Source organism: Eurytemora carolleeae, unplaced genomic scaffold (assembly GCF_000591075.1).
Source record: "Eurytemora carolleeae unplaced genomic scaffold, Eaff_2.0 scaffold926, whole genome shotgun sequence".
NCBI lineage: Eukaryota > Metazoa > Arthropoda > Copepoda > Calanoida > Temoridae > Eurytemora > Eurytemora carolleeae.
Genome location: NW_019396816.1, coordinates 119,334 through 143,212, shown reverse-complemented (window position 1 = coordinate 143,212; position 23,879 = coordinate 119,334). Strand labels below are relative to the sequence as shown.

General features: G+C 34.2%; 4 protein-coding genes and 1 long non-coding RNA gene across 5 annotated transcripts; all 5 read left to right on the top strand.

The window, feature by feature from the left end:
* Window positions 1-90: 90 nt before the first annotated feature.
* Window positions 91-2,788, top strand: LOC111708981 (E3 ubiquitin-protein ligase SINAT2; the record flags this gene model as incomplete). The annotated part of the gene is given in 2 exon segments (XM_023482512.1): window positions 91-218; window positions 1,998-2,788. Coding segments are annotated over 2 exon segments (792 nt in total), but the record flags the coding sequence as incomplete, so codon positions are not given.
* A 417-nt stretch (window positions 2,789-3,205) lies between these two features.
* On the top strand, window positions 3,206-5,113 carry LOC111708984 (uncharacterized). The gene is made up of 3 exons (XR_002766765.1): window positions 3,206-3,366; window positions 3,527-3,965; window positions 4,797-5,113. It is a non-coding gene; the product is annotated as an uncharacterized LOC111708984 (long non-coding RNA).
* Window positions 5,114-7,201: 2,088 nt separating this feature from the next.
* On the top strand, window positions 7,202-9,651 carry LOC111708982 (uncharacterized). Its single transcript, XM_023482513.1, has 3 exons — window positions 7,202-7,258; window positions 7,719-8,243; window positions 8,848-9,651. The coding sequence occupies exons 2-3, from the start codon at window positions 7,897-7,899 to the stop codon at window positions 9,092-9,094; spliced, it is 594 nt and encodes a 197-aa protein (XP_023338281.1). The 5' UTR covers window positions 7,202-7,258; window positions 7,719-7,896; the 3' UTR covers window positions 9,095-9,651.
* LOC111708986 (uncharacterized) lies at window positions 9,114-12,471 on the top strand. The gene is made up of 4 exons (XM_023482515.1): window positions 9,114-9,460; window positions 9,998-10,069; window positions 10,342-10,701; window positions 11,302-12,471. The coding sequence occupies exons 1-4, from the start codon at window positions 9,114-9,116 to the stop codon at window positions 11,975-11,977; spliced, it is 1,455 nt and encodes a 484-aa protein (XP_023338283.1). The 3' UTR covers window positions 11,978-12,471.
* A 7,944-nt stretch (window positions 12,472-20,415) lies between these two features.
* LOC111708980 (myb-like protein X) lies at window positions 20,416-21,625 on the top strand. The gene is made up of 2 exons (XM_023482511.1): window positions 20,416-20,489; window positions 20,703-21,625. Exons 1-2 carry the CDS (start codon window positions 20,431-20,433, stop codon window positions 21,607-21,609), a joined length of 966 nt encoding a protein of 321 aa, XP_023338279.1. The 5' UTR covers window positions 20,416-20,430; the 3' UTR covers window positions 21,610-21,625.
* The last annotated feature ends 2,254 nt before the right edge of the window (window positions 21,626-23,879 follow it).

The following is a 23,879-nucleotide window of genomic DNA, read 5'->3' as shown; positions in this document are numbered from 1 at the left end:
GAGAAGAAGGAAAAAGATGATCTACTAGAAAGAAATCTTAAACTGGAAAAGGAAATTAATGAAGAGAAAACAATGAAAAACAAATATGAGAAGGAGAAAGATCATATTCTGGATTTTCTGGCAAGAGAAGTCACTTGTTCTGTCTGTCTCATGATCCCAAGAACTAAGAAGATACCTATCTGTAGGAATGGGCACACTACCTGTAAAACATGTAAAAGGTAAAGATCTAGGTAAATGTTATGAAAGATATGCTTTCTACGGAGGTTTTTTTGTCTTCTTATGTGGGGGGGTTGTAATCGGAGTGGCCTTTTTAAGATTTTTTTCTAAGCTTCTATTCATGTTTTGAAAAAGTTCAAATCAAACAAAGATAAAATGGGACATATTTTTGCTGCTTTAAAACAAAACATTATTTTTGCATCTTTTGAATTTCATATTTTTCCATTTTAAAGAAACTTAATCTTTTTTAAAGGTGTTATATTATTATATCAATAAAATGAAGACGACTTTTTTATTTAAGTTTTAATTATCAACAAGCTTTTTTCGAATCACAAGTTTACAAGTTTTTTAACATTTAATTTAAAATTTAATATTTGTTTAACAAAATTTTTAAAAGAACAATGAATTGTTTCTTCAAGTTTATAAGTGATAAAAGAGAAGTTTTTTTAATTGGCAGCTTCTTTTTGTTTTCATGTTTTAGTAATCCATGCCGTTTAAAAGCTTCATTTAAATCAAAATAAAAAATCGAAAATCGTCTTCATTATATTGATGTAATCGCCTACCACGGTAGCTTGCAATGTTGTCACAACATTATTCCTAGGATGGACTGTCCTGTCTGTAGAACCATGATGGAAGACGACATGTTCTCTCCTCTAACCCAGAACATCACAGATCTGTTGGCAGTACCCTGCATATTCATGGATCAGGGGTGCACCATCAAACTCAAGAAGAAGGAGATAGTGGAACATGAGAAGGAAAAGTGCAAATACAGAGAACTCATGTGCCCAGGATGTAAGGAAAAGATTCAAGCACGTAAACTTCCTGATCACTTCCTTTATTGTGCTCAACTAGTACGTAGGGAGCATCATCAGCATGTGCATTTGGATGAGACTAAAAAAATAGTTTATAAAGGTTCTAAAGTAACATCACATAAGCCCTTTGTATTTAAGCTAGACAACTCATATAACTGGTTTCTACTCTGCATTGATCGATTAGAAGATAAACTGGTGTATCATGTTAAGCACTATAGTGGAGAGGAGAGGATGGAAACATTCAACTATAATCTCAAGGTCTCCAATACAGGAAACACATTCTGGTGGTGTATTTTTCGACCTACGCATATCCTCTATATTACACTTCTGACCTACTTGCACGTGGTTTTCCAGCTGCTTTATAGCTGCTGTAGGTCTGTTAAACTATAGGTCAGTTGCACCTTAATTCAAAAAACTTTTGTTTGATCCGACCTACTGCAGGTCGGTCGATGTACAATTATTTGTAGGTCGGATAGTCATCGATTGTAGGTCGGATTTACACTTAAGTAGGTCGGATACATATGCATTTGTAGGTCGGATGGTCATCAATTGTAGGTCGGATTTACATCTTTAGTAGGTCGGATATATGCATTTGTAGGTCGGATGCACACATTTGTAGGTCGGATGGTCATCGGTTGTAGGTCGGATTTACACTTTTGTAGGTCGGATATATGCATTTGTATTTATTTCTTGTAATATTGTCATAAAACATTATTCCTAGGTTGCTCATCATTTATATCTTGTAATATTGTCATAAAACATTATTCCTAGCTTGCTCCTCATTTATATCTTGTAACATTTTCATAAAACATTATTCCTAGCTTGCTCATCATTTATATCTTGTAACATTTTCATAAAACATTATTCCTAGTTCCTCATTATTTATTTTTTTAACATTGTCATAAAACATTGTTCCTATGTTGCTCATCATTTATTTCTTGTAATATTGTCATAAAACATTATTCCTAGGATGGAATGCCCAGTCTGTAGAACTAGAATAGAAGACGACATGTTCTCTCCTCTAACCCTGAACATCACAGATCTGTTGGCAGTATCCTGCATATTCATGGATCAGGGGTGCACCATCAAACTCAAGAAGAAAGAGATTGTTAACCATGAGAAGAAAGAATGCAAATTTAGAAAACTTCCATGTCAAGGGTGCAAAGTGAAGTTTGAAGCGTTTACCCTCCCCAATCATTTTCTAAATTGTTCAAAGACTCTATGTGAAGAAGATGTGAAGTTGGTTGAGACAAACACTTATCATTATTATCTTTATACCCAGATAGTCTCCTGTGAACCATCTGTATTCAAGCTTGAGAATTCAAAGAACTGGTTTTTACTCTGTGCTGATGTTTTGGAAGATAGATTATTGTTCTATATAAAGCATTATAGTGGAGAGGAGAGGAAGGAAACATTCAGCTATGATCTTAAGATCTTCAATGAAGGCAAAACATTCACCAGGTCAATGAGTGGAGTGTGTACTCCTATTGATATGGAAATCGTAGATGCCAAGAAGGGAGGATTTACTCTTGATGTAAATATTGAAGCAATGGCAAAAATGTGCATCTGCATAGATAAGGAATACAATTTTGGCTGGAAAGTTGAGATCAATTTGTTCCAAACTGATTCTTAAACATTATTAGCTGAAAGTTAGCCTTTTTCAGTATTCCAATCTCTGATCTACAGATACAGATTTCAAAAGTCGTTAATTGATTTATTGTCAGCCAAAAACTATTCAATAAATCAGGATTTTCAGCTTTTATAGACAATCTTTTGAGTTTTTATAAATAATAAAAATTGTTGTTTTAAATAGTTTTTTTTTTTATTTTATAAGAATTAATATAAAACTTCTTAAGTTTAAACTTTTCATTTTGAAAATTATTTTTCTTTTTATCTTAGAATACACATTTGTTTCGGATGCAAATTATTAGTTAGTTAATATTGATATTAATATTATGTTCCAATGTGGATAAATATCTTAATTACAAAGGATTTATTTCTATAATTTATACCAAGCTTTGTAACGAATAATTTTTAACAATCCAAGTATACTGCATTGTATTTTATTTTATTCCTAATTTTACAATTTAAGATGGCAACATAAATTCCATATTTTAAAACCATATTTAAAGATTGTTTATGTCTTTATACGTTGTTATGTGCTTCTTTATTTCAAATTAATTCTGTTCTTGAAGTGGATTATTTCAGTCTAGTCTAAGAGCTAAGAAATATTTTTGTGTGTATCATGTGTTTTAATTTCAGAATCATGGAACAAAGATTTAGGAAGAGATAAAATGAGACTGGTGAAGACTATAATAATCTTACTCCCTCTGAAAAGGTAAGCTTTGTGTTGTTAAAAAAGAAGCTTAAACACTTCCTTGTAAAAGCTTTGAAAATTATTTTGACGAATCTTATGATTTACATAACCACGCAATTACAAAGAAGAAATATGCATTATACATATTTATATAATTATTCAATAGTGGTAATTGTTTTAGGAGCAAATCTGAAAACAGAAACGCAAAGAAAATTATCTTTATTTGGAAGCAAAGGATAACAGCACAGAGCAGAATGACGAGAAGATTGCCTTCAGCAAGAAAGAGACTTGCTTGAGCATGGAGGAGAATGATTTGAGTGACAAAGATAATGATTTGAGTGTTAAGAAGAATGACTCCAGTGTTTTGAAGAATGAGATAGGTCAAGAAGAGACTGACCAGGAAGCATGATTTAAAGAATGGGTGACTGTTCTTAGCAGGGACAAAAATTGACTTGATTGGCGGAGAGAAAAGTTTCAGCTAGGGCTGGGCATTGTTCCTGGGGAACGATTGTTCTTTCACAAGAACGAACGGAACTATCAAGAAAGATCCCTTCATTCCGAAAAAAGAACTAACGCCTATCTCTTTCTTCAGATGCTTTCCAAGTTCAGAAATCCTTTGAGTAAGGTCAATTTACACCATTTGCATGTTTCCCTTTAATATTAAAATCAGTCTCCTTTATGCTTAAACTAGGGCTGGGCACGTTCTTACTTTTTTGAAATTGTTTTTTTCGGTTCTAGAACGAGGGCCTTTAGCTAGATCAATCGGTTTTCATTCCTTTTTTTCCAATAGTTCCATTCTTGTTCCGTTATGTTCCGTCAATTGATTAAATTAGAATTTTCTTTCATTATTTCTAGATGATTTAGAACACATTCCTGATTTAAAATGTGTTCCCTTGAAACCTTTGACTGTTCATCAAGTAAGAGAGCTTTGTGTTTAAATATGTTGAAACCTGCTAGAAAACCTGTAAAACTCAGTGTACACTATGTACATTTCGAACTCAACACAGCTGATCTGTTATTTATCTAACTCCAAAGTATCGACTGTTTTACATTAAAAGCAGTTTTCAAACAATTAAAAGTAAATTGTTATTTTCTGTTATTTTTAGAAAATGTGGAATTTTTAAAAATATATAGCAATGAGCCTGCAATTAAAAGCGTTTCAGTAGATTAATAGGGATTTTTAAAGTTCAATATTCTTGATCAGTCAAAGGTTTGAAGGGTACCATTGTGAATCGAAGATGCTCCTATATAAATGGAGGTTCACTTGAAATTACACATACTGTCCCTTCAAGACTTGGAAAGAAGTAGTTTGTAGTTTGTTACAAGTTTTTTCTGAGGGTTTTATCCACTCTGATGTTTACGACAGTTTAATTTCTTTTAACAGATTCTACCTAACTGACAAGTTACACTTATCAGTATCATTAAGATAATATTTGGTTTGTTTTATTTAGAACACCGTGTCCAGTCTGTAGAACTAGGATGAAAGGCGACATGTTCTCTCCTCTAACCCTGTGCACCAGCTTTTAATTGTCTCTCAATTTAGTTTTCACCGTTGGAACAATAGAAGTGCACTATTAAACCATACACAGAATATTAGTATTACATATTTATTAGACGTGATGAATGGCAAAATGTTGTGACCAGATTAAGTTATTTAACAGAACACATTAAAATCCAATATTTCAAAATGTGATATGTGGTGATATGTTACGACCAGATAAAAGGATTTAAAACGTTATATGAGAACTTTATAAAAGCTTAGCACAAACAGTATACATCTAGCTTTTAGAGGAGCGACAAATGGCTCTAGCTCACTCTAGTAATATTCACCTTCTGGAATTGATCTATTGGAATTGATACAGTAGTATATAAACGAAACGTTTAGTCGTCCTCAGATTCTTTCCGATTACATAGGAATTATTGCTAATCTAATTTTTATACAAGTTAGATTCAAACAATACCTGGAAGGTTTTCCAGACTCCCTGATCACAGAGAAATCCTTGTAGAATTCTGGCGTAGATCTCTCATATAGTGAAGATCATCAAAGGCACCTTGTAGATCGCTGCAGATCATCAAAGGTCCAATTGCAGATTGCTGACGTAGAATGTGGGTAGATCCTAGGTAGATATAGGATAAGGTTGTACAAACTGTAGACAGGAAGCTCCGGTAAAAATATCTCGTATCAGTCCTGTTCTGAATTTAAAGATCAACCAGTAAACCTGAAATCACATTTCAACATCGACTAAGTTCTGTTTATTAGCCTGCTTGTGCTTGCGAGACAACACTACCCTCTTTTGGAGCTTCAAGAACCCTGGGTTATGCTGATCAACTGGATCAAACACTGCAACACAATTAATTAATTAATTCCATCTCTGCTTGAAGTTTTGATAACTAATATGTACCTTGAATGTTATTTGAACAATGTATCACTTCTTGAGATAGAATCATTAAATTATAATTAAATATTTGTTTACAAGGTGCATACATTTAAAATGTGCTACAAGCTTTAAAAAGCTTGATAAAAATCTGGTTGACATGATATCAGCTATAACAGAATAAAATTACATTTTGATATTTACAAATTTTACAAATTTTAGATTTACAAAGGGAATGTTTTCGATTATTTAATTATCCTGCATATATAGTTCTTGAGTTGATCACACTGGTTCAGCCTTCTTTTAGGCTGTAGTTTATTCTAAAATAATAGTTTTACAAATACCCTGCATATTTGTGGATCAGGGGTGTTCCAAGCAAGCAAATAATTAACTTCTTACCTAAATAATATTTATTATAATAATTAACAGTGATTATTTTTAAGAAAATTAAGATAAATAATTATCTGATTGATTATTCCCCTATAAATTTTGAATATGATTTCTTCTTCATTTCTTAAACCTTGAATTACTTTGATGTTTCTTTGATGTGATATTTTAATTACAGAGTACAATATGTCTTATTGGAATAAAAATTAGATAATGATTCTTTAAACACAAATAAGGACACAGAAATAATTTCCCTACTGTGCTATACTATGTTATGCTATATCCTGATCAGATTTAAAAATTCAAGGAAACCGAGAAAATTCCAAATTTTAATTTCTCATTTTGATTGTTTTCTTTTTCCAGTTAACCCTATCTCTGCTGGGGTACTTGAAAACCAGGATATACTGGGGGGGGGTCAATTTGACCCCCCGCCCCTCTAAATCCCATGTTTGATGTCCAAATATGACAAATGATACATCATTGGAAAGCTCTTGTGCTCTACTTTTAGAATCTGCCAAAAAATTTGCAAATTTGCAAAAATTGAATTTTTTATAGCAAAATCCCAGTTATAAAGTAAAAATGTTTGCAAAAAAAATGTGTCCAAAAATGAAAAATTATACATTTTTAAAAAGCCCTTGACCATGCCATTTCGAATATGCAAAAAATTTCCTTTGACAGGTTGTTTGAAAAAAATTTGCAATTTTTTTTCGCAAAACTTGTGCAGTCCGTTTCCTTATGTCAAAGGCTTTCCAAATAGCTAAATTTTATCAAAATCTGACAAGTGGAAGTGGGTCAAAACAAAGATTTAGTTTGTTACAGGAAAAAGCAGTCATTCAGGCAGTGTGCCTAAGGACTCAGACAGTTAGTATTAAAACCCAGTTTTAGGCCTGAAGTCAGGGCTTTGGGTAAGTAGGAAAAGTCAGAAAATTTAACAGCCTCAGACCAATACTTTTTGAGTTATGTAAAAAAAACTACAAGGGGGGGGGGTAAAATTTGACCCCCCCCCCCAGCAGGAATAGGGTTAAGACTCAATTTTGACTTGTTACTTTTATTTTTGCTTGATGTATCTTTTTTTTCAGAATAATGGAAACAAGGCGGAGAAAAAGAAAAATTGAAACGAATGGAAAATGCAAAGATGAAATTGTGTAAAGGTAAGTTTTGGGTTGTAATGTTCAGTAAGATTACTTGAAGGGAGTTACTTGAGCTGAGAGCGCAGTTTTAAAGGATAACAAATTTATTATTCATGGATACCAATAATATGACTAAGATATATTATTTCTGAGTTTGAGCGCAAAAACGTTATTCAATTTTTCTCTAGACAGATTTGCAAAAGGAATCTGCCCAATGAAACATATTTTTACAATTATTTAATAATAATACGGAAAGTATAAAAAATTCTGATGAGAATTTATGTTGTGTAAAAGATTTAACTCAGTAAAATGTTTTCTGCAGATTTGCAAAGATTATATTGCTAGGACAACATTTTAAGAAATCTGACCCTTTCCTAAAACATATAGAAATCAGAAATTGATAAAATATTGATGAAAAAGAATCTGTTCAGATATTATCATTGGAATATGTTTAACTTTATACATGATCTATATTTATTAGGAGCACAACAGGAAACTATAATACCAAGAGGGGAGATTTCAACTTGGAGGAGTTTGATCCAAATATAAGCGGGGAAAAGACTGACTCCAGTAGGAAAGGGAAACAGGCAAATAATTTAGAATCAAGAAATGACAGAACTATTTTTGAACTGCAAAACCAATTTAATGCCGAGAAATCAATGAAAGAGGCAGCAATTAAAGAAAAAGCTGATCTTGAGAAAAGGATTGTTGAACTAGAGAAACAGAAGAATCTAGAAAAAGATGAACTGAAAGAAAGGATCGCTGAGCTAGAGAAACAACAAATTGATGAGAAGAAGGAAAAAGATGATCTACTAGAAAGAAATCTTAAACTGGAAAAGGAAATTAATGAAGAGAAAACAATGAAAAACAAATATGAGAAGGAGAAAGATCATATTCTGGATTTTCTGGCAAGAGAAGTCACTTGTTCTGTCTGTCTCATGATCCCAAGAACTAAGAAGATACCTATCTGTAGGAATGGGCACACTACCTGTAAAACATGTAAAAGGTAAAGATCTAGGTAAATGTTATGAAAGATATGCTTTCTACGGAGGTTTTTTTGTCTTCTTATGTGGGGGGGTTGTAATCGGAGTGGCCTTTTTAAGATTTTTTCGATGCTTCTATTCATGTTTTGAAAAAGTTCAAATCAAACAAAGATAAAATGGGACATATTTTTGCTGCTTTAAAAAAAAACAAACATTATTTTTGCATCTTTTGAATTTCATATTTATCCATTTTAAAGAAACTTAATCATTTTTTAACGGTGTTAGGCGATTAAATCAATAAAATGAAGACGACTTTTTTATTTAAGTTTTGATTGTCAACAAGCTTTTTTCGAATCACAAGTTTACAAGTTTTTTAACATTTAATTTAAAATTTATTATTTGTTTAACAAAATTTTTAAAAGAACAATGAATTGTTTCTTCAAGTTTATAAGTGATAAAAGAGAAGTTTTTTTAATTGGCAGCTTCTTTTTGTTTCCATGTTTTAGTAATCCATGCTGTTTAAAAGCTTCATTTAAATCAAAATTAAAAAATCGAAAATCGTCTTCATGTTATTAATATAATCGCATACCAGGGTAGCTTGCAATATTGTCACAACATTATTCTTAGGACGGTATGTCCTCTCTGTAAAACCAAGATGGAAGAAGAGACCATGTTCTCTCCTCTAACCCAGAACATCACAGATCTGTTGGCAGTATCCTGCATATTCATGGATCAGGGTTGCACCATCAAACTCAAGAAGAGTGAAATTGTTACCCACGAGAAGGAAGAATGCAGGGAACTCATGTGTCCAGGATGTGAAGAGAAGTTTGAAGCGTTCCTTCCCCGATCATTTTCTAAATTGTTCACAAATTGAATGTGAAGAAGATGCGAAAATGGTTGAGACAAACACTTGTCAATATTATCTTTATACCCAGATAGTCTCCTGTGAACCATCTGTATTCAAGCTTGAGAATTCAAAGAACTGGTTTTTACTCTGTGCTGATGTTTTGGAAGATAGATTATTGTTCTTTATAAAGCATTATAGTGGAGAGGAGAGGAAGGAAACATTCAGCTATAATCTCAAGATCTTCAATGAAGGAAAAGAGTTTTCTAGGTCAATGCGTGGAGAGTGTACTCCTATTGATATGGAAATCAAGGATGCCAGGAGAGAAGGATATACACTTGATATCAGTGTCGAAGCTATGAAAAGGAAGTGTTTATTGCCAAACACAGTAAACGAGTACAAATGGGACATTGAATTTGATTTAATTAAAAACTGAATTTGAAAGTCTATCAATGGAGAAAATGTAGCAATCTAACTTTGCTACATCCCACATTTCAGAAATATGGAACAAAAATTAGGAAAGAGTACACACTACACACACTAAACATGGTGAAAATATGGAAATTGGAAAGTGTTTCTGTTTAGAGGCAAGTTTTGAGCAGTGAGCATGACTTCGTTTGGTTAGGTGTTGGAACTAATGAAGCAAGAAATGAAAAGTCTGTCTTATTGGAATAAAATTAGATAATATTTGTTTAAACACAAATAAGGACACATAAAATAATTTGCCAGTCTGAGATTAAAAAAGATAGAATTCATTTCTTCAGTTTCTTTCAATTTGAAAATAAAAATACTATCCACCAAAACTTTTTAATAATTAATATTTTCTAAATAATGTCAATTTTCTATTTGTCCAACAACACTAATAATTGAAAAGAAATCAAAATATTGTTGTGAATTCTTACCATTATTTGTGTTTGATGTAATTTTTTTCAGAATCATGGAACATAGATTGATTAAAAGAAAAAATGAAATAGATGAAAAAAGTGAAAATCGTTCTGTGAAAAGGTAAGTTTTAGGTTTTTCAGTAACAAGAAAAGCGCAGTTTTATAAAATAAGAAATTAGGATTCATTGATATCAAATATGTGTCTTAACAATTATGATGGCAAAAAGATTATTTGACTCTTCACTAGATGTATATGTGTAGGGAATGTAACTAATGTCTCGGCTCAACTCCTTTATTTCCTGAAAACAATTTTATAAATTCAACAAAGAATAGTTTTAAGATTTCATTAGAATTAGAATTTATTTTAATATGTTTATGAGCTATATTTCTTAGGAGCACAAGTAGGAAGGGGAAACAGGCAAATAATATAGAATCAAGTAAAGACAGAACTATTTCTGAACTGCAAGAACAACTCAATGCCGAGAAATCGATGAAAGAGGCAGCAATTAAAGAAAAAGCTGATCTTGAGAAAAGGATTGATGAACTAGAGAAAGAGAAGAATCTAGAAAAAGGTGAACTGAAAGAAAGGATCGCTGAGCTAGAGAAACAACAAATTGATGAGGAGAAGAGGAAAGATGATATTCTGGATTTTCTGGCAAGAGAAGTCACTTGTTCTGTCTGTCTCATGATCCCAAGAACTAAGAAGATACCTATCTGTAGGAATGGGCACACTACCTGTAAAACATGTAAAAGGTAAAGATCTAGGTAAATGTTATGAAAGATATGCTTTCTACGGAGGTTTTTTTGTCTTCTTATGTGGGGGGGTTGTAATCGGAGTGGCCTTTTTAAGATTTTTTTCTAAGCTTCTATTCATGTTTTGAAAAAGTTCAAATCAAACAAAGATAAAATGGGACATATTTTTGCTGTTTTAAAAAAAAAACATTATTTTTGCATCTTTTGAATTTCATATTTATCCATTTTAAAGAAACTTAATCATTTTTTAACGGTGTTAGGCAATTATATCAATAAAATGAAGACAAGTTTTTATTTTAAGTTTTGATTGTCAACAAGCTTTTTTCGAATCACAAGTTTACAAGTTTTTTAACATTTAATTTAAAATTTAATATTTTTTAACAAAATTTTTAAAAGAGCAATGAATTGTTTCTTCAAGTTTACAAGAAATAAAAGAGAAGTTTTTTTAAGTGACAGCTTCTTTTCGTTTCCATGTTTTAGTAATTCATGCTGTTTAAAAGCTTCATTTAAATCAAAATAAAAAATCTAAAATCGTCTTCATTATATTGATATAATCGCCTACCACGGTAGCTTGCAATGGTGTCACAACGTTATTCTTAGGACGGAATGTCCTGTCTGTAGAACCAGGATGGAAGAAGAGACCATGTTCTCTCCTCTGTCCCAGAACATCACAGATCTGTTGGTAGTACCCTGCATATTCATGGATCAGGGTTGCACCATCAAACTCAAGAAGAAGGAGATAGTGGAACATGAGAAGGAATGTAGATATAGAGAATGCATGTGTCCAGGATGTAAGGAAAAGATTCAAGCATGTAAACTTCCTGATCACTTCCTTTATTGTGCTCAACTAGTATATAGGGAGCATCATCAGCATGTGCATTTGGATGAGACTAAAAAAATAGTTTATAAAGGTTCTAAAGTAACATCACGTAAGCCCTTTGTATTTAAGCTAGACAACTCATATAACTGGTTTCTACTCTACACTGATCGATTAGAAGATAAACTGGTGTATCATGTTAAGCACTATAGTGGAGAGGAGAGGATGGAAACATTCAACTATAATCTCAAGATCTCCAATACAGGAAACACATTCTCCAGGTCTATGAGTGGAGTGTGTACTCCTATTGATATGGAAATCAAGGATGCCAGGAGGAAAGGATTTACACTTGATATAAGTGTCGAAGCTATGGAAAATATGTGTTTTTTGCCAAACCTAGACAAAAATAACAAATATTATTGGTACATAGAATTAAGCTTGTTTAAATCTTATCCTTAAACATTATCAGGTGTGCAAGGTGATTGAAATATTGAAATATTTTAAAAAAATCAAAACTCCTGTGAATTTACAATTTTCCTGATAATCATGATGCAGTTAAGTAATTAAAATTGTCCATATTTAAGGTTTAAAGTCATTAAACTTAAAATTGATAATGTTTATAAAGTGTACAATTCATTTCTTTGGTTTATAGCTGTTCCCGAAAATGATTAGTTTACCACTTTAGCAACTCTCAACCAATATTCATGTGTGATTAATAATTTCTTATTCTTGTCAATTTATTGCTTTTTTTCCCAATATTGCATAAATGTAATTTTTTTTCAGAATAATGTAAAAAATATTAAGAAAAAGAAAAATCGTTTTGTGAAGAGGTTAGGGTTGGGCTGTTCAGCAAGATTACTGTAACTTAAAGATTGAGAAAAATTACATTTGTAATCAATGTCTTGGTCTTTTGATTAAAGGGCAGCTCTAACATTTTATTAAACATTTTTAAGGAGCACAAACAAGAATATCAAGAATGGGAAGGAGAATGATACAATAGTGAAGGAGAATGATACAATTGGGAATGAGAATGATCTGATTTGAAAGGAGAATGATACAATTGGGAAGAAGAATGATCTGATTGGGAATGAATGACAAGAAATCAATGAAGGAAACATCTGAGAAGATGAAAGATGAAGTTATATAGTATCTTGAACTTCAGATCACTTGTCCTGTCTGTCTCATGATTCCAAGATCTGAGAAAATAACTATCCATCTATTTGTAGGAATTGGCACACAATCTGTGAAACATGTAAAGGGAAAAGCCATAGGTAATTAATAATAATTGCTAGCTTCTCATTTTTATGACAAATGTTGAAAGAAAAACTATTTCATCCCATTCTTTGCAACATTTTACACTTTTTCATCCCTGATTTTTTTTCTTTTCAATAAATCAGTGTTAATATATTTTTGTTTGCTCTAAGGAGTGAACGGTATTGCGAATTTTCTATTTCGTGTGTTGAGATTTTTCACTCTCGTTAAAATTTTACATATTAAAATCTATTATTTCATACTTCTCTACAAGTATAGAATTTAAAGATTATTAGTGGAACAAAACTATTGAATGACAATTACTTTTTCACTGTTTTTGAAAATACTGGTTTATCTATTCATACCCTCACGCCAGATTCCTTCCTTGATTCAGTTTCTGTTAAAAATGTAGAAAAAGAGAAGGTTTAAAATTGCTTTCACCACCATAGCTCTCTCAGATCTCAGACGCTACCATTGTAAATGGCTTAAAATTTTTAATTTGCATATTTGTTTGTGGAGTTAAGTATTCTCTACAATCCTATAAATTTTGTTATTATTTAAACATCTAAAATCTATTATTTCAAAATATCTTTACAAGTATAGAATTTAAAGATTATTAGGGGAACAAAACTATTGAATGACAATTACTTTTTCAGTCTTACGTCAGATTCCTTACTTGACTCAGTTTCTGTTAAAAATATAGAAGAGGAGAAGGTTTAAAACTGCTCTCGCCACCATAGCTTCCAGACACTACAGTTGTAAATAGCGTTTACCATTTTTAAATTGCAAATTTGTTTGTGGAGATATATATTCTGTACAATCCCAAAAATTTGGTTATTTTTTTCAGCATCTGGGGAAAGAAGGGGTCTTGTAAAACACACTCTTAAGAATCTTTAATGCACTTGTTTTGAAAGAAAATGTTTATTTTTCATCTCTTAGCACAGTGAAAACTAAAAATACAAAAATCAGTTTTTGTTTAAAAATGATTAAAAATTTGTTTTTAAAACTTACACTGATGCGATCTTTGAGGTAAGCGTTCTTGTGATCTTCTTGAATCATGCTTATTCTTGTCAAATTATCTTTCATAGGTTTTGTATATTTTAGGATTATCTTGCTCAGGATAATCTTTCTTAACTCCAGGATATCTTAACATCTTGGGAGTTTCTTAGAGAACTAATCCTAAATAGTTTCTCTTTAGTAATTGTTAATCCCTTTGTTATCTATTTCTTTTTACTAAACTATATTGTTGCTAACATTGTGAAGATCTGATATTGGTTTAGATCTCAGGATTAAGTTTAAACTATTCAGCTCCAGGTGTAGGTTAAAGTCTAACTCCATGGTTAGGTTGAGGTTTATTCCAGATACAGGTTTAGGTTTTTACTGCAGGTACAGGTTCAGGTTCTACTCTGGAAAAAGATTTTTTCTCGGGTATAAATCAGAGTTGGAACATCACAGGTTCAGTTCCAGGTAGGGGTTAACACTGGGCTCTGGTTCTATCTCGGTTTACTTATAGGACAGGTTCTGCTTGTACTTTAAGTTCAAAGGAACCATTAAATTTTAATCCTACCTAGGATGAGCCTTTCCTCAATTTTCTAACCTCCTTGGAAAGATCGTTATCATTTATTTCTGTAATCTAAGATTGAAATAAATGATTTGTACAGCTGTATTTTTCTTTCAGTGAACGCACTGAATAATTCAGGGTACAGAAATATACAGGTTTTCACGTGTAAAGAAGATAATTTTCTCGAAACAAAATCTGGTCTATACGACACTTTTCTCGTCAATTAAACTTTGATATTTGATAAGTGTTGTGACTTTGCCTAAGGCATATTAAGGTATCCTTTTACAATTTTTTCATTGCTTAGAACTATTAGAAAAGAAATCTGAAAAAGAGGTCCCGTTATGAACCCCCCAGACCGCCGGCAGGCATGGGAAGCACCGTCCCACACCTACTCTAACTGGACATTTATACCCACAACAATTAGCCCATTGTCAGAAGATAAAAAGGTGATACTATCCAGCCAGTGGCTCATCAATTAACTCCATTGGTTGGTATCAAACAACCCTTTAGGCGAAGAAAAGAGGTTACCCGAATTTAAGCTGTCCCTGCCAAATCCATCCAGTGCTCCAGCAGTAAGTTTATCTTTTCGGTCCTTTTCAGCAGCACTTCCTGTGAGACATTATCTCCCCCTAATATCCCAGTAAGGATTGCCGTGCTGCTCCGTGGCCTCCCTGACATAAGGGCTCCCAGCCCTGTTTTAGACCTCTCATAGGCTACTGCTTGACAGGATACAACAACGTGATGCTCCGAAAGGTGGTTAACTATCCCTTTACTTAGGCATAGCGGACACCATTTAGTGGCGGAGCCATGGATGTTTGGGCGTTGATTTCCAAGCCCTGCATCCCCGGCTCTCAATCTGTTCAATACACCCCCTACCTTGCTGTCACATACATGTGGCTGGAGTTTGAACCAGATTTGAGGGGTTGGCATACAGTTGAGGGACACCCACTGTCTTTTCTGCTCCAGGACCCCTTTTATTGATGTTTTGGTAAGTCTCTTCTTCAGCCTAGTTTTAGGACCTTCAAACACATCCAGTCCCAAATCAGCAACCAGATCCCCAACCATTCTCGCCCACGGGTCGTCACGTGCTCCGATCACCGCGTCGAATGTATCAGACAGAATAGGATCTCGTTTTTTATGCATGATTTCCCACACATACAAAGCTACTCGCTCCTTTATCCTGTCTCGCATTGGTTTAAACCCTGCATCCATGTACCCAGCTACCATGGCTGATGAACTTGGTAATTGTAGGATGAACCGTGCAACCTGGTGCTGGATGCTGTCTAGCTTTCTAGTGACACTGTTAGATAACACCATGGATTCCACCACATACAGTATAGCTGGTATAGCACATCTCTCCCATAGGGTATGGGCTACAAGAGACGGATCTAGTCCAGATCTTGTGACTCCCATGATAGTATTAGCGTAATTTTGCGCGACACATACCATACGCTCCTCTCTTGGCTTTGACCTGTAATTCCACTCCTAGATATTTACCAACCAGGTTTGATTCTAGGTCTGGCGTACCTGGTTCTATTTTCCAAGTCTGCCCCTGTGTTCCATTTGAGAGTATTATTGTTTTCTCTACAGAGAGTTTCATATATACCCCATGGCAGAACCGTGAGACCTCCCTTAGCATACGTTCCATCCCTCTCACTTTTGTCCGTGAGATAAGAACGAGGTCATCTGCAAAGAACAATGAAGAGATCACTTGGCCGTTGAAGTTAATTCCTTCCTTCATGGCATGTAGTTTCCCTCCAAGCCCAGCCATGTACAGTGAAAACAGAAGAGGTGAAAGCCCACACCCCTGTTTAACGCCTTTCTTGAACCATAAAGGCGCCGTCAGACCTCCTTTTATTCTGACTCTAACACTATCATTGTAATACATGGACTGGATTAGAGACTTGACCTTTCCTCCAAAGCCAATGGTGTCCAACTTTGCACATAGTAGTTCACGGTTCACTGAGTTGTAGGCTTTAGCAATGTCGCAGAATGCTATAGACACTGAATGACCTTTTCTTTTTGCCTTTCTGACAGCTGCCAACAACATAAACACACAGTCTGTTGTTGAGCGCCCTGACCTAAACCCATACTGTACTGTACCATAATAACCATTCTTCTCACATATTTTGTCCATCCTTCCGTGCATTATTTTTGTGATTACGCTAAGAAATACACAAGATACAGTTAGTGGTCCTTTATTGGACACCAACAGCGAGGGCGATTTCTTGTCAATCAGTGTCATCCTTCCGACAAGCAGGGAATCGGGTACCTTACCCTCATGGAAGGTTGCATTGATAACATCAGTCAACATGCTCACGAAGCACGGCCCGGCATATTTAAGCATAGCTACCGTGACATTATCAACTCCAGGGGATCGTTGTAGTTTCATCTTGTCTATAACAGCTTTAACCTCAGCCTCAGTGGTTCTCCTGCAGACTTGCCCTTCATGGGTTGTGCTACCTACTGTATCTTTCATCCACTCTTGCCACCCCATAAGCTGNCACACAGCTCTGCATTCCAAACTTGGAAACTATCCCCTCCAACTTCAGCTGCAAGATACACAAAGCATAGTGCCACATTGCTGTTGTTTTCATGGATTAGTATCCACTCTCTTTCATTAACCAGGTGGGGGTACATTGGTAGAGGTGGTTCATACCGTGAATGGTTAAGGCCGGGCTGAACTATGGTCAGCATCCCACCACCTTTCTTTTCTTTCCAAAGCCTCTCTTTGGAGTACCATATGAACTTGTCTAGACATGAAAGGTCATCATTGGACCCATGTCTCAGGTGAGTTTCACTCACGGCAAGAACATGTAAGTTATTGTCATTCATGACATCCACTATCATGTCTTGTTTGTTGTCCCGTATTAGGCCATTGCAATTCCAATATGCACATGTGATGGAGGATGACCTCGGCACCTCCTTTGCCAAGTTTTGCCTATGGGCCCTGCCCTTAGCATGGTGCCTCTTACTGGGCTTACCCATCAGTGGGTTTTTAGAAGGAGTTTTAATCTGAAAATAGACCCAATAATCCTAATGAACCTAAGGAGATCAAAGATTTATTAACGCATATAAGATCTATCCATCTATCTATCTATCCATCTATCTATCTATCTATCTATCTATCTATCTGTCTGTCTATCTATCTATCTATCTATCTATCTATCTATCTATCTACCTACCTATCTATCTATCTATCTATCCATGATTAAAATAGCAATCTTAGTACTAAACAGAGAAGGCATTTATTGGTCCCAGAATAACCATGACAGTTATAATTAAAATACATAATCTATCATAAAACTAAATCATTTAGTATAAAATATGCCGACCATAAAAGAATAAAACCTTGAGTAAAGCTTATGCTGAACCACAAACCAGAATAAAGTCTATGATTATTAGACAAATAAGGTCCGACTAGAGGACGACCACAAATAACGAGTACTGGAGAACAAACGATGTGGTTCATTTAGGGGCTATCAAGGAATATCACGCTCTTGATTGTCACTCCCTTGATACTTGATACTTGAGTACATAAAGAACAATTAAACAGAGCATTCTTGATTGTCACGCCCTTGATACTTGATATTAGACAAATAAAGTCCGACTAGAGGACGACCACAAAGAGTGAGTACTGGAGAACAAACGATGTGGTTCATTTAGGGGCTATCAAGGAATATCACGCTCTTGATTGTCACGCCCTTGATACTTGATACTTGAGTACATAAAGAACAATTAAACAGAGCGCTCTTGATTGTCACGCCCTAGATACTTGATACTTGAGTACATAAAGAACAATTAAACAGAGCGCCTAGACCCTCTCCCCTTCTCTAAGTCGGACCTCGGGTACTTATCTCTCAGCTCTCTGTTCCTACTTCTGCTCTTGCTGCTGTGCTCCGTTTTCCTGCTGCCATCCTCCCAGCTGTTCCTTCTTTTTGCCGTCCCCCGGTATAGCCGGTTCTGGGCTGGCTCAGCTCTCTCCTCGACCAAGAAAAAGTGAGCAAATTCGTCGGGATGAGCATCATATAACGCTTTACGGAGCACCGGATCCTTTGTCTCATGAACAGCACTGGAGTGACCTATCAGATCACACTTTGCACAAGTAGATAGTTTGTCCTCACATCTGTCATATGGATGCTTGTCCCCTCCACAGCCTTTGCACTTGACTCTAACTTTGCACTTATTGGCAAGATGCCCCTCCTCCCGGCAATAATAACACACTTTAGACTCCTTACTTGATGATGTTGTTGTTTCAGTGCGGATGGAGCAACAGATCCAGTTTTTGCTCCATTCTGGCTAGGAGAGCCTCGCTGGCTTGAGCCTGTCTACTGAGCTCATGCTTCATCTTCAGCACCACTACATCTGAGACTCTGTCCACAAGATGCTCAGAGTTCACCCGTATCTCTGTAGGAGGAGGGATAAGGGCAGGAGTATCGTCTTCCTTTGCGGTGTCGTCCATGTCAAGCTACTCTTGCTCAAAATCCATCAGTTCATCCTGAGACTCCTCCTTACGCTCGTCTTGCTCCTCCTCAGTTTGTGAGGACAGCGCTCTGAGCAGATTCAACCTGGATAGTGAGATTATAGTTTGGTCATAATAAATAGGAAACAATTTAACCATGAGCACTATCCCTTTTCCCCAGTAAGATCTAGATCAATTGACCTATTTACTAATTTGTTCTGGGACAAGTTCATAGGGATCAACTAAACCATTGATCCATATATTCCCTTTTTGTGTTTCCTGTTCCCAGTCAATCAATTCATCAACCGATGGCAAATCCAATAAACCACCGTTAAGTTATGAGGACGACCCAGAGATCAACTAAACCATTGAACTGATTGTCCCCTGTTAGCTATGTGGAGATCAACTAAACCATTGATCTCCTTGTTCGACTAACCATTGAAAGACGGGTTCCACTTTAACTTCATGAAGATCCCATATTCCCTCGGACCAATCAAACAATTAATTTTAATCAACTAACCCATTGATCTCCTTGTTCAATTAAACCATTGGATAGTCCGTTCCGTTTTACTTCGTGGAACACAACTAAACCATTGATCCCCTTGTTCTCTATGCCCTGACCATCAAATAATCCCATGAAGAAATATTAAACTCAAAGGCGCCATCGCCAAATATGAAATATGGCTAGCAAACGTAGATCTATATATATATACCTTGCGGGGGTTGGCCGACGACTGCTCTCAACCAGCGCCTCCTCCTCACCCTTGAGCTCCGTTAAACGTCTTTTAAGTTGAGCTCCCATCATGGCCTCCTGCACTAGCCCAAGCTGAACTAGGTCATGGACCACCTCACAAACCTCTTTGTGCTTCTTGGGGAGCTCGAGATTAGACGTATCCGACTTCTGAGCCAGCAGCATTTGCGCAGCGTCCTGTTTGAAAGTGTTCAAATCCGTCGCCGTCTTCTTTGCCAGAAAGGTTAAGTTCGCCTTCTCCACTATCGTTTTCAGTAGGGTGTAGCACGTAGTCTGACCTATTACTCAGAACATGGCCGCAATAGACTTATCCAACTTTTTAATCACCAGCACGAAGTACGAAACCATAGTTAGTAACCTAGCTTCCAACGAACAACACTTAGGGTTCATACTGAAAATTGATATTGTTTTTAAATGTCAGAAACTTTTAGTCTAGTAAATAATGAATCTTTGATATTTCTTTTATTTTATGATTAAATATATTTATATGCCTAATATATTCGATATACTCATTTAAAAGTATATTTTGTAAATATTTTGTTGTATTTAATAAAATAATTGAGGTCAATCTTTTTAGATTGAACCGTGTACCCTACATCCAGAGTAATGGCTTACTTGAGGTGAAGATCTGAGATGATAGATTAAAGTCGAGAGGTTATGAGGCTTGTAGGAAGTTCTGATCATCTTAATGCAATAACCACTCTACAACCCTTGATTAATCAAACTTTTTTAAATATGAAAATCCTTCAATTTCACTTGCTCAACTATATTTTATTCCTTGTTAAATATATTGTGAACAGGTATTTTCAATTTTAGGGTTTGAATAAAATTGATATTTTTGTAAAGATTTAAATTAAATCATTTAATCAAGTAAATCTTTCAGAAACATGGATCAAAGATTTATAAAAAGTGATCATGAAGATGAAGAAAATTGTAAAAGTAAGAGGTGAGTTTATAAAGAAATTACACACTCGACATAAACTTTGAAACTTGGTGGTTTGGTGTCAAACCTTGATTTTATGATAAAACAGAATTTAAAGTTTGAAATATCAAATGTCTTTAAAAATCTGGTTGCAAAGATATCTGGATTAGATAAATAGAAAATGTGATGAATAATTGATTCCTCCACTGAAAATTTACATTTATAACTCACTTCTAGGGGAACCAGTGTATCTCAGATTATGAAGGAGAACTTGATCATTAAGGAAAGTAACACTGGTGAAGAGGCGAAAGTTTCCATTTTGGAGGAAAATTTTGTGAGCAGAGAGGAAAATGACAAATACTCCAGTGATCCTGAGGAGAATGACTCCACCAGAAATGAGGATAATGACTCTACCAAGGATGAGGAGAATGAATCCACCATGAATGAGGAAAATGACTCCATCAGGGAGGAGGAGAATGACTCCGCCAGAAATGAGGATAATGAATCTACCAAGGATGAGGAGAATGACTCCACTACGGATGAGGTAAATGACTCCACCATAGATGAGGAGAATTACTCCATCAGGGAAGATAAGAATGACTCCATCAAGGATGAGGAGAATATATTGAGGGGAGTGAAAGATGATTTGAGTGTAGTTAAGATTGTCTTGTTCGTGGAAACAAAGGACTTAGATATAAGGGAGGGAAAACAAGAACATTATCTTACCAAGAAGATATTAGAACAAGAGAAACAGATTAACCATTTCAAATCAATGAAAGAAAAAGATGACAAAGAGAGAGTTGATCTAAATATAAAGATTTCTGAACTGGAGACACAGATTAATAATGAGAAGGATGAACAGAAAACAAAGGTTTCTGAATTGGAGAAACAGCTAAATGACGAGAAAGCATTGAAGGAGACTGCAATAAAAGCGAAAGATGATCTACTAGAAAGAAATCTTAAACTGGAAAAGGAAAATAATGATGAGAAAACAATGAAAAATAAATATGAGAAGGAGAAAGATGATATTCTGGATTTTCTGGCAAGAGAAGTCACTTGTTCTGTCTGTCTCATGATACCAAGAACTAAGAGAATACCTATCTGTAGGAATGGGCACACTACCTGTGAAACATGTAAAAGGTAAATATCTGGGGATAAGGTTTTCAGAAATTTACCTCCCTGGGGGATTGTTTCAAAATAAGAGGAAGCGGGGAGGGTTCGCCTTTTGAACGGTTTAAATATAAATTCAAAACATTTGAAAAAAATATTTTTTGGCAGCTTTGGACACTTTTTATTTTTTAAACAATTTATATAATCATTTTCATAAAAAAAAAACAGTACAAAACATTGTTGAAAATGCTCATTTCATTTCTTCATTTCTAATTCTTTGTCTACATGACAGATATAGGGATTAGAATATTTGAATTTGTGACAATTAGACTCAATTCCTTTAATAATTCTTTACATCCGTATCATGCAAGAATAATAATGTATGAGCACCAATTCACACAACACAATCATTTTTGTGAAATACTTGAAATTGTGCTTTTATTGTATGCTTAAAAAACATTCTATTTCAAATAATTCTCAAAATCTATTATGTCTTGTTAATAAGTTCCCAAGTACGTAACACGAGTAAAACTAGACTTTTTTTATTAAAAAGATAAGAATCTAATATTAATACTAAAATAAAGTTTTTCGTTTGGCATCTAAAAACATGTCAAAAATTAAAATAATTTTGAATTCATCAAAGTTTTAAACTGATCTTTTTAAAAACATTTAAAAAATTTTACACAATTCTACAGAAGTAGCATGCATTGCTAGCAGTATTCCTTGGTTGCTCATCATTTATATCTTGTAGCATTGTCATAAAACATTATTCCAAGCTTGCTCATTATTTATTTCTTGTAATATTGTAATAACACATTATTCCTAGCTTGCTCCTCATTTATATTTATATCTTGTAACATTGTCATAAAACATTATTCCTAGCTTGCTCATTATTTATTTCTTGTAACATTGTCATAAAACATTATTCCTAGCTTGCTCATCATTTATATCTTGTAACATTGTCATAAAACATTATTCCAAGCTTGCTCACTATTTATTTCTTGTAATATTGTCACAAAACATTATTCCTGGCTTGCTCATCATTTATATCTCGTAACATTGTCATAAAACATTATTCCTAGCTTGCTCATCATTTATATCTTGTAATATTGTCATAAAACATTATTCCAAGCTGTCTCATTATTTATTTCTTGTAATATTGTCATAAAACATTATTCCTAGCTTGCTCGTCATTTATATCTAGTAAAAAAAGGTCAAAAATTAAAATGATTTTGAATTTATCAAAGTTTTATACTGATCTTTTAAAAACATTTAAAAAAATTTACACAAAACTACAGAAGTAGCATGCATTGCTGGCAGTATGCCTTGGCTGTTCATCATTTATATCTTGTAGCATTGTATTAAAACATTTTTACAAGCTTGTTCATCATTTATATCTTGTAACATTCTCATAAAACATTATTCCAAGCTTGCTCATCATTTATTTCTTGTAACATTCTCATAAAACATTATTCCTAGCTTGCTCATCATTTATATCCTGTAACATTCTCATAAAACATTATTCCTAGCATGCTCATCATTAATATCTAGTAACATTGTCATAAAACATTATTCCTAGCTTGCTCATCATTTATATCTTGTAATATTGTCATAAAACATTATTCCTAGCTTGCTCATCATTTATATCCTGTAACTTTGTCATAAAACATTATTCCAAGCTTGCTCCTCATTATTTATATCTTGTAACATTGTCATAAAACATTATTCCAAGCTTGCTCATTATTTATGTCTTGTAGCATTGTCATAAAACATTATTCCTAGCTCGCTCATTATTTATATCTTGTAACATTGTCATAAAACATGTATATGCAACAAAAGTAACAAAATCAACGATGAAGCAACAAAAGATATGATGAGTCTTAAAATAGATGGTTGAAATGACTTTTTCGGCTTGAGATAGATCTCTAAGTTGATCTATTTAAACAAGGGATAAAAACAACGGTTCAGTGGATAAAATGCAAGGAAGCGGTCAATCTACAGATTCTTTCTTCTATCCCAGCTATTCTATCTCTCTCAACTTTATAAATCTATGAATTTATATTGCGAGAAGTTTATTTCTCAGTTTGTTTTGACAAATGTATTCAAAATCAGGACTTATATCGATAGATATACTTCTATATTTACTAGCATATAATACGTTTTATTACTATACTATTCATATATATCTAAATAACAAAATAATACTTCCAACCTCTGTAGAGATAAAGCTTTAAGATTTTAAATCGAATGAAACAATAAATAAGAATGAAACAATAAAAAAGAAGAATAGGGGGGGGGGGGGGG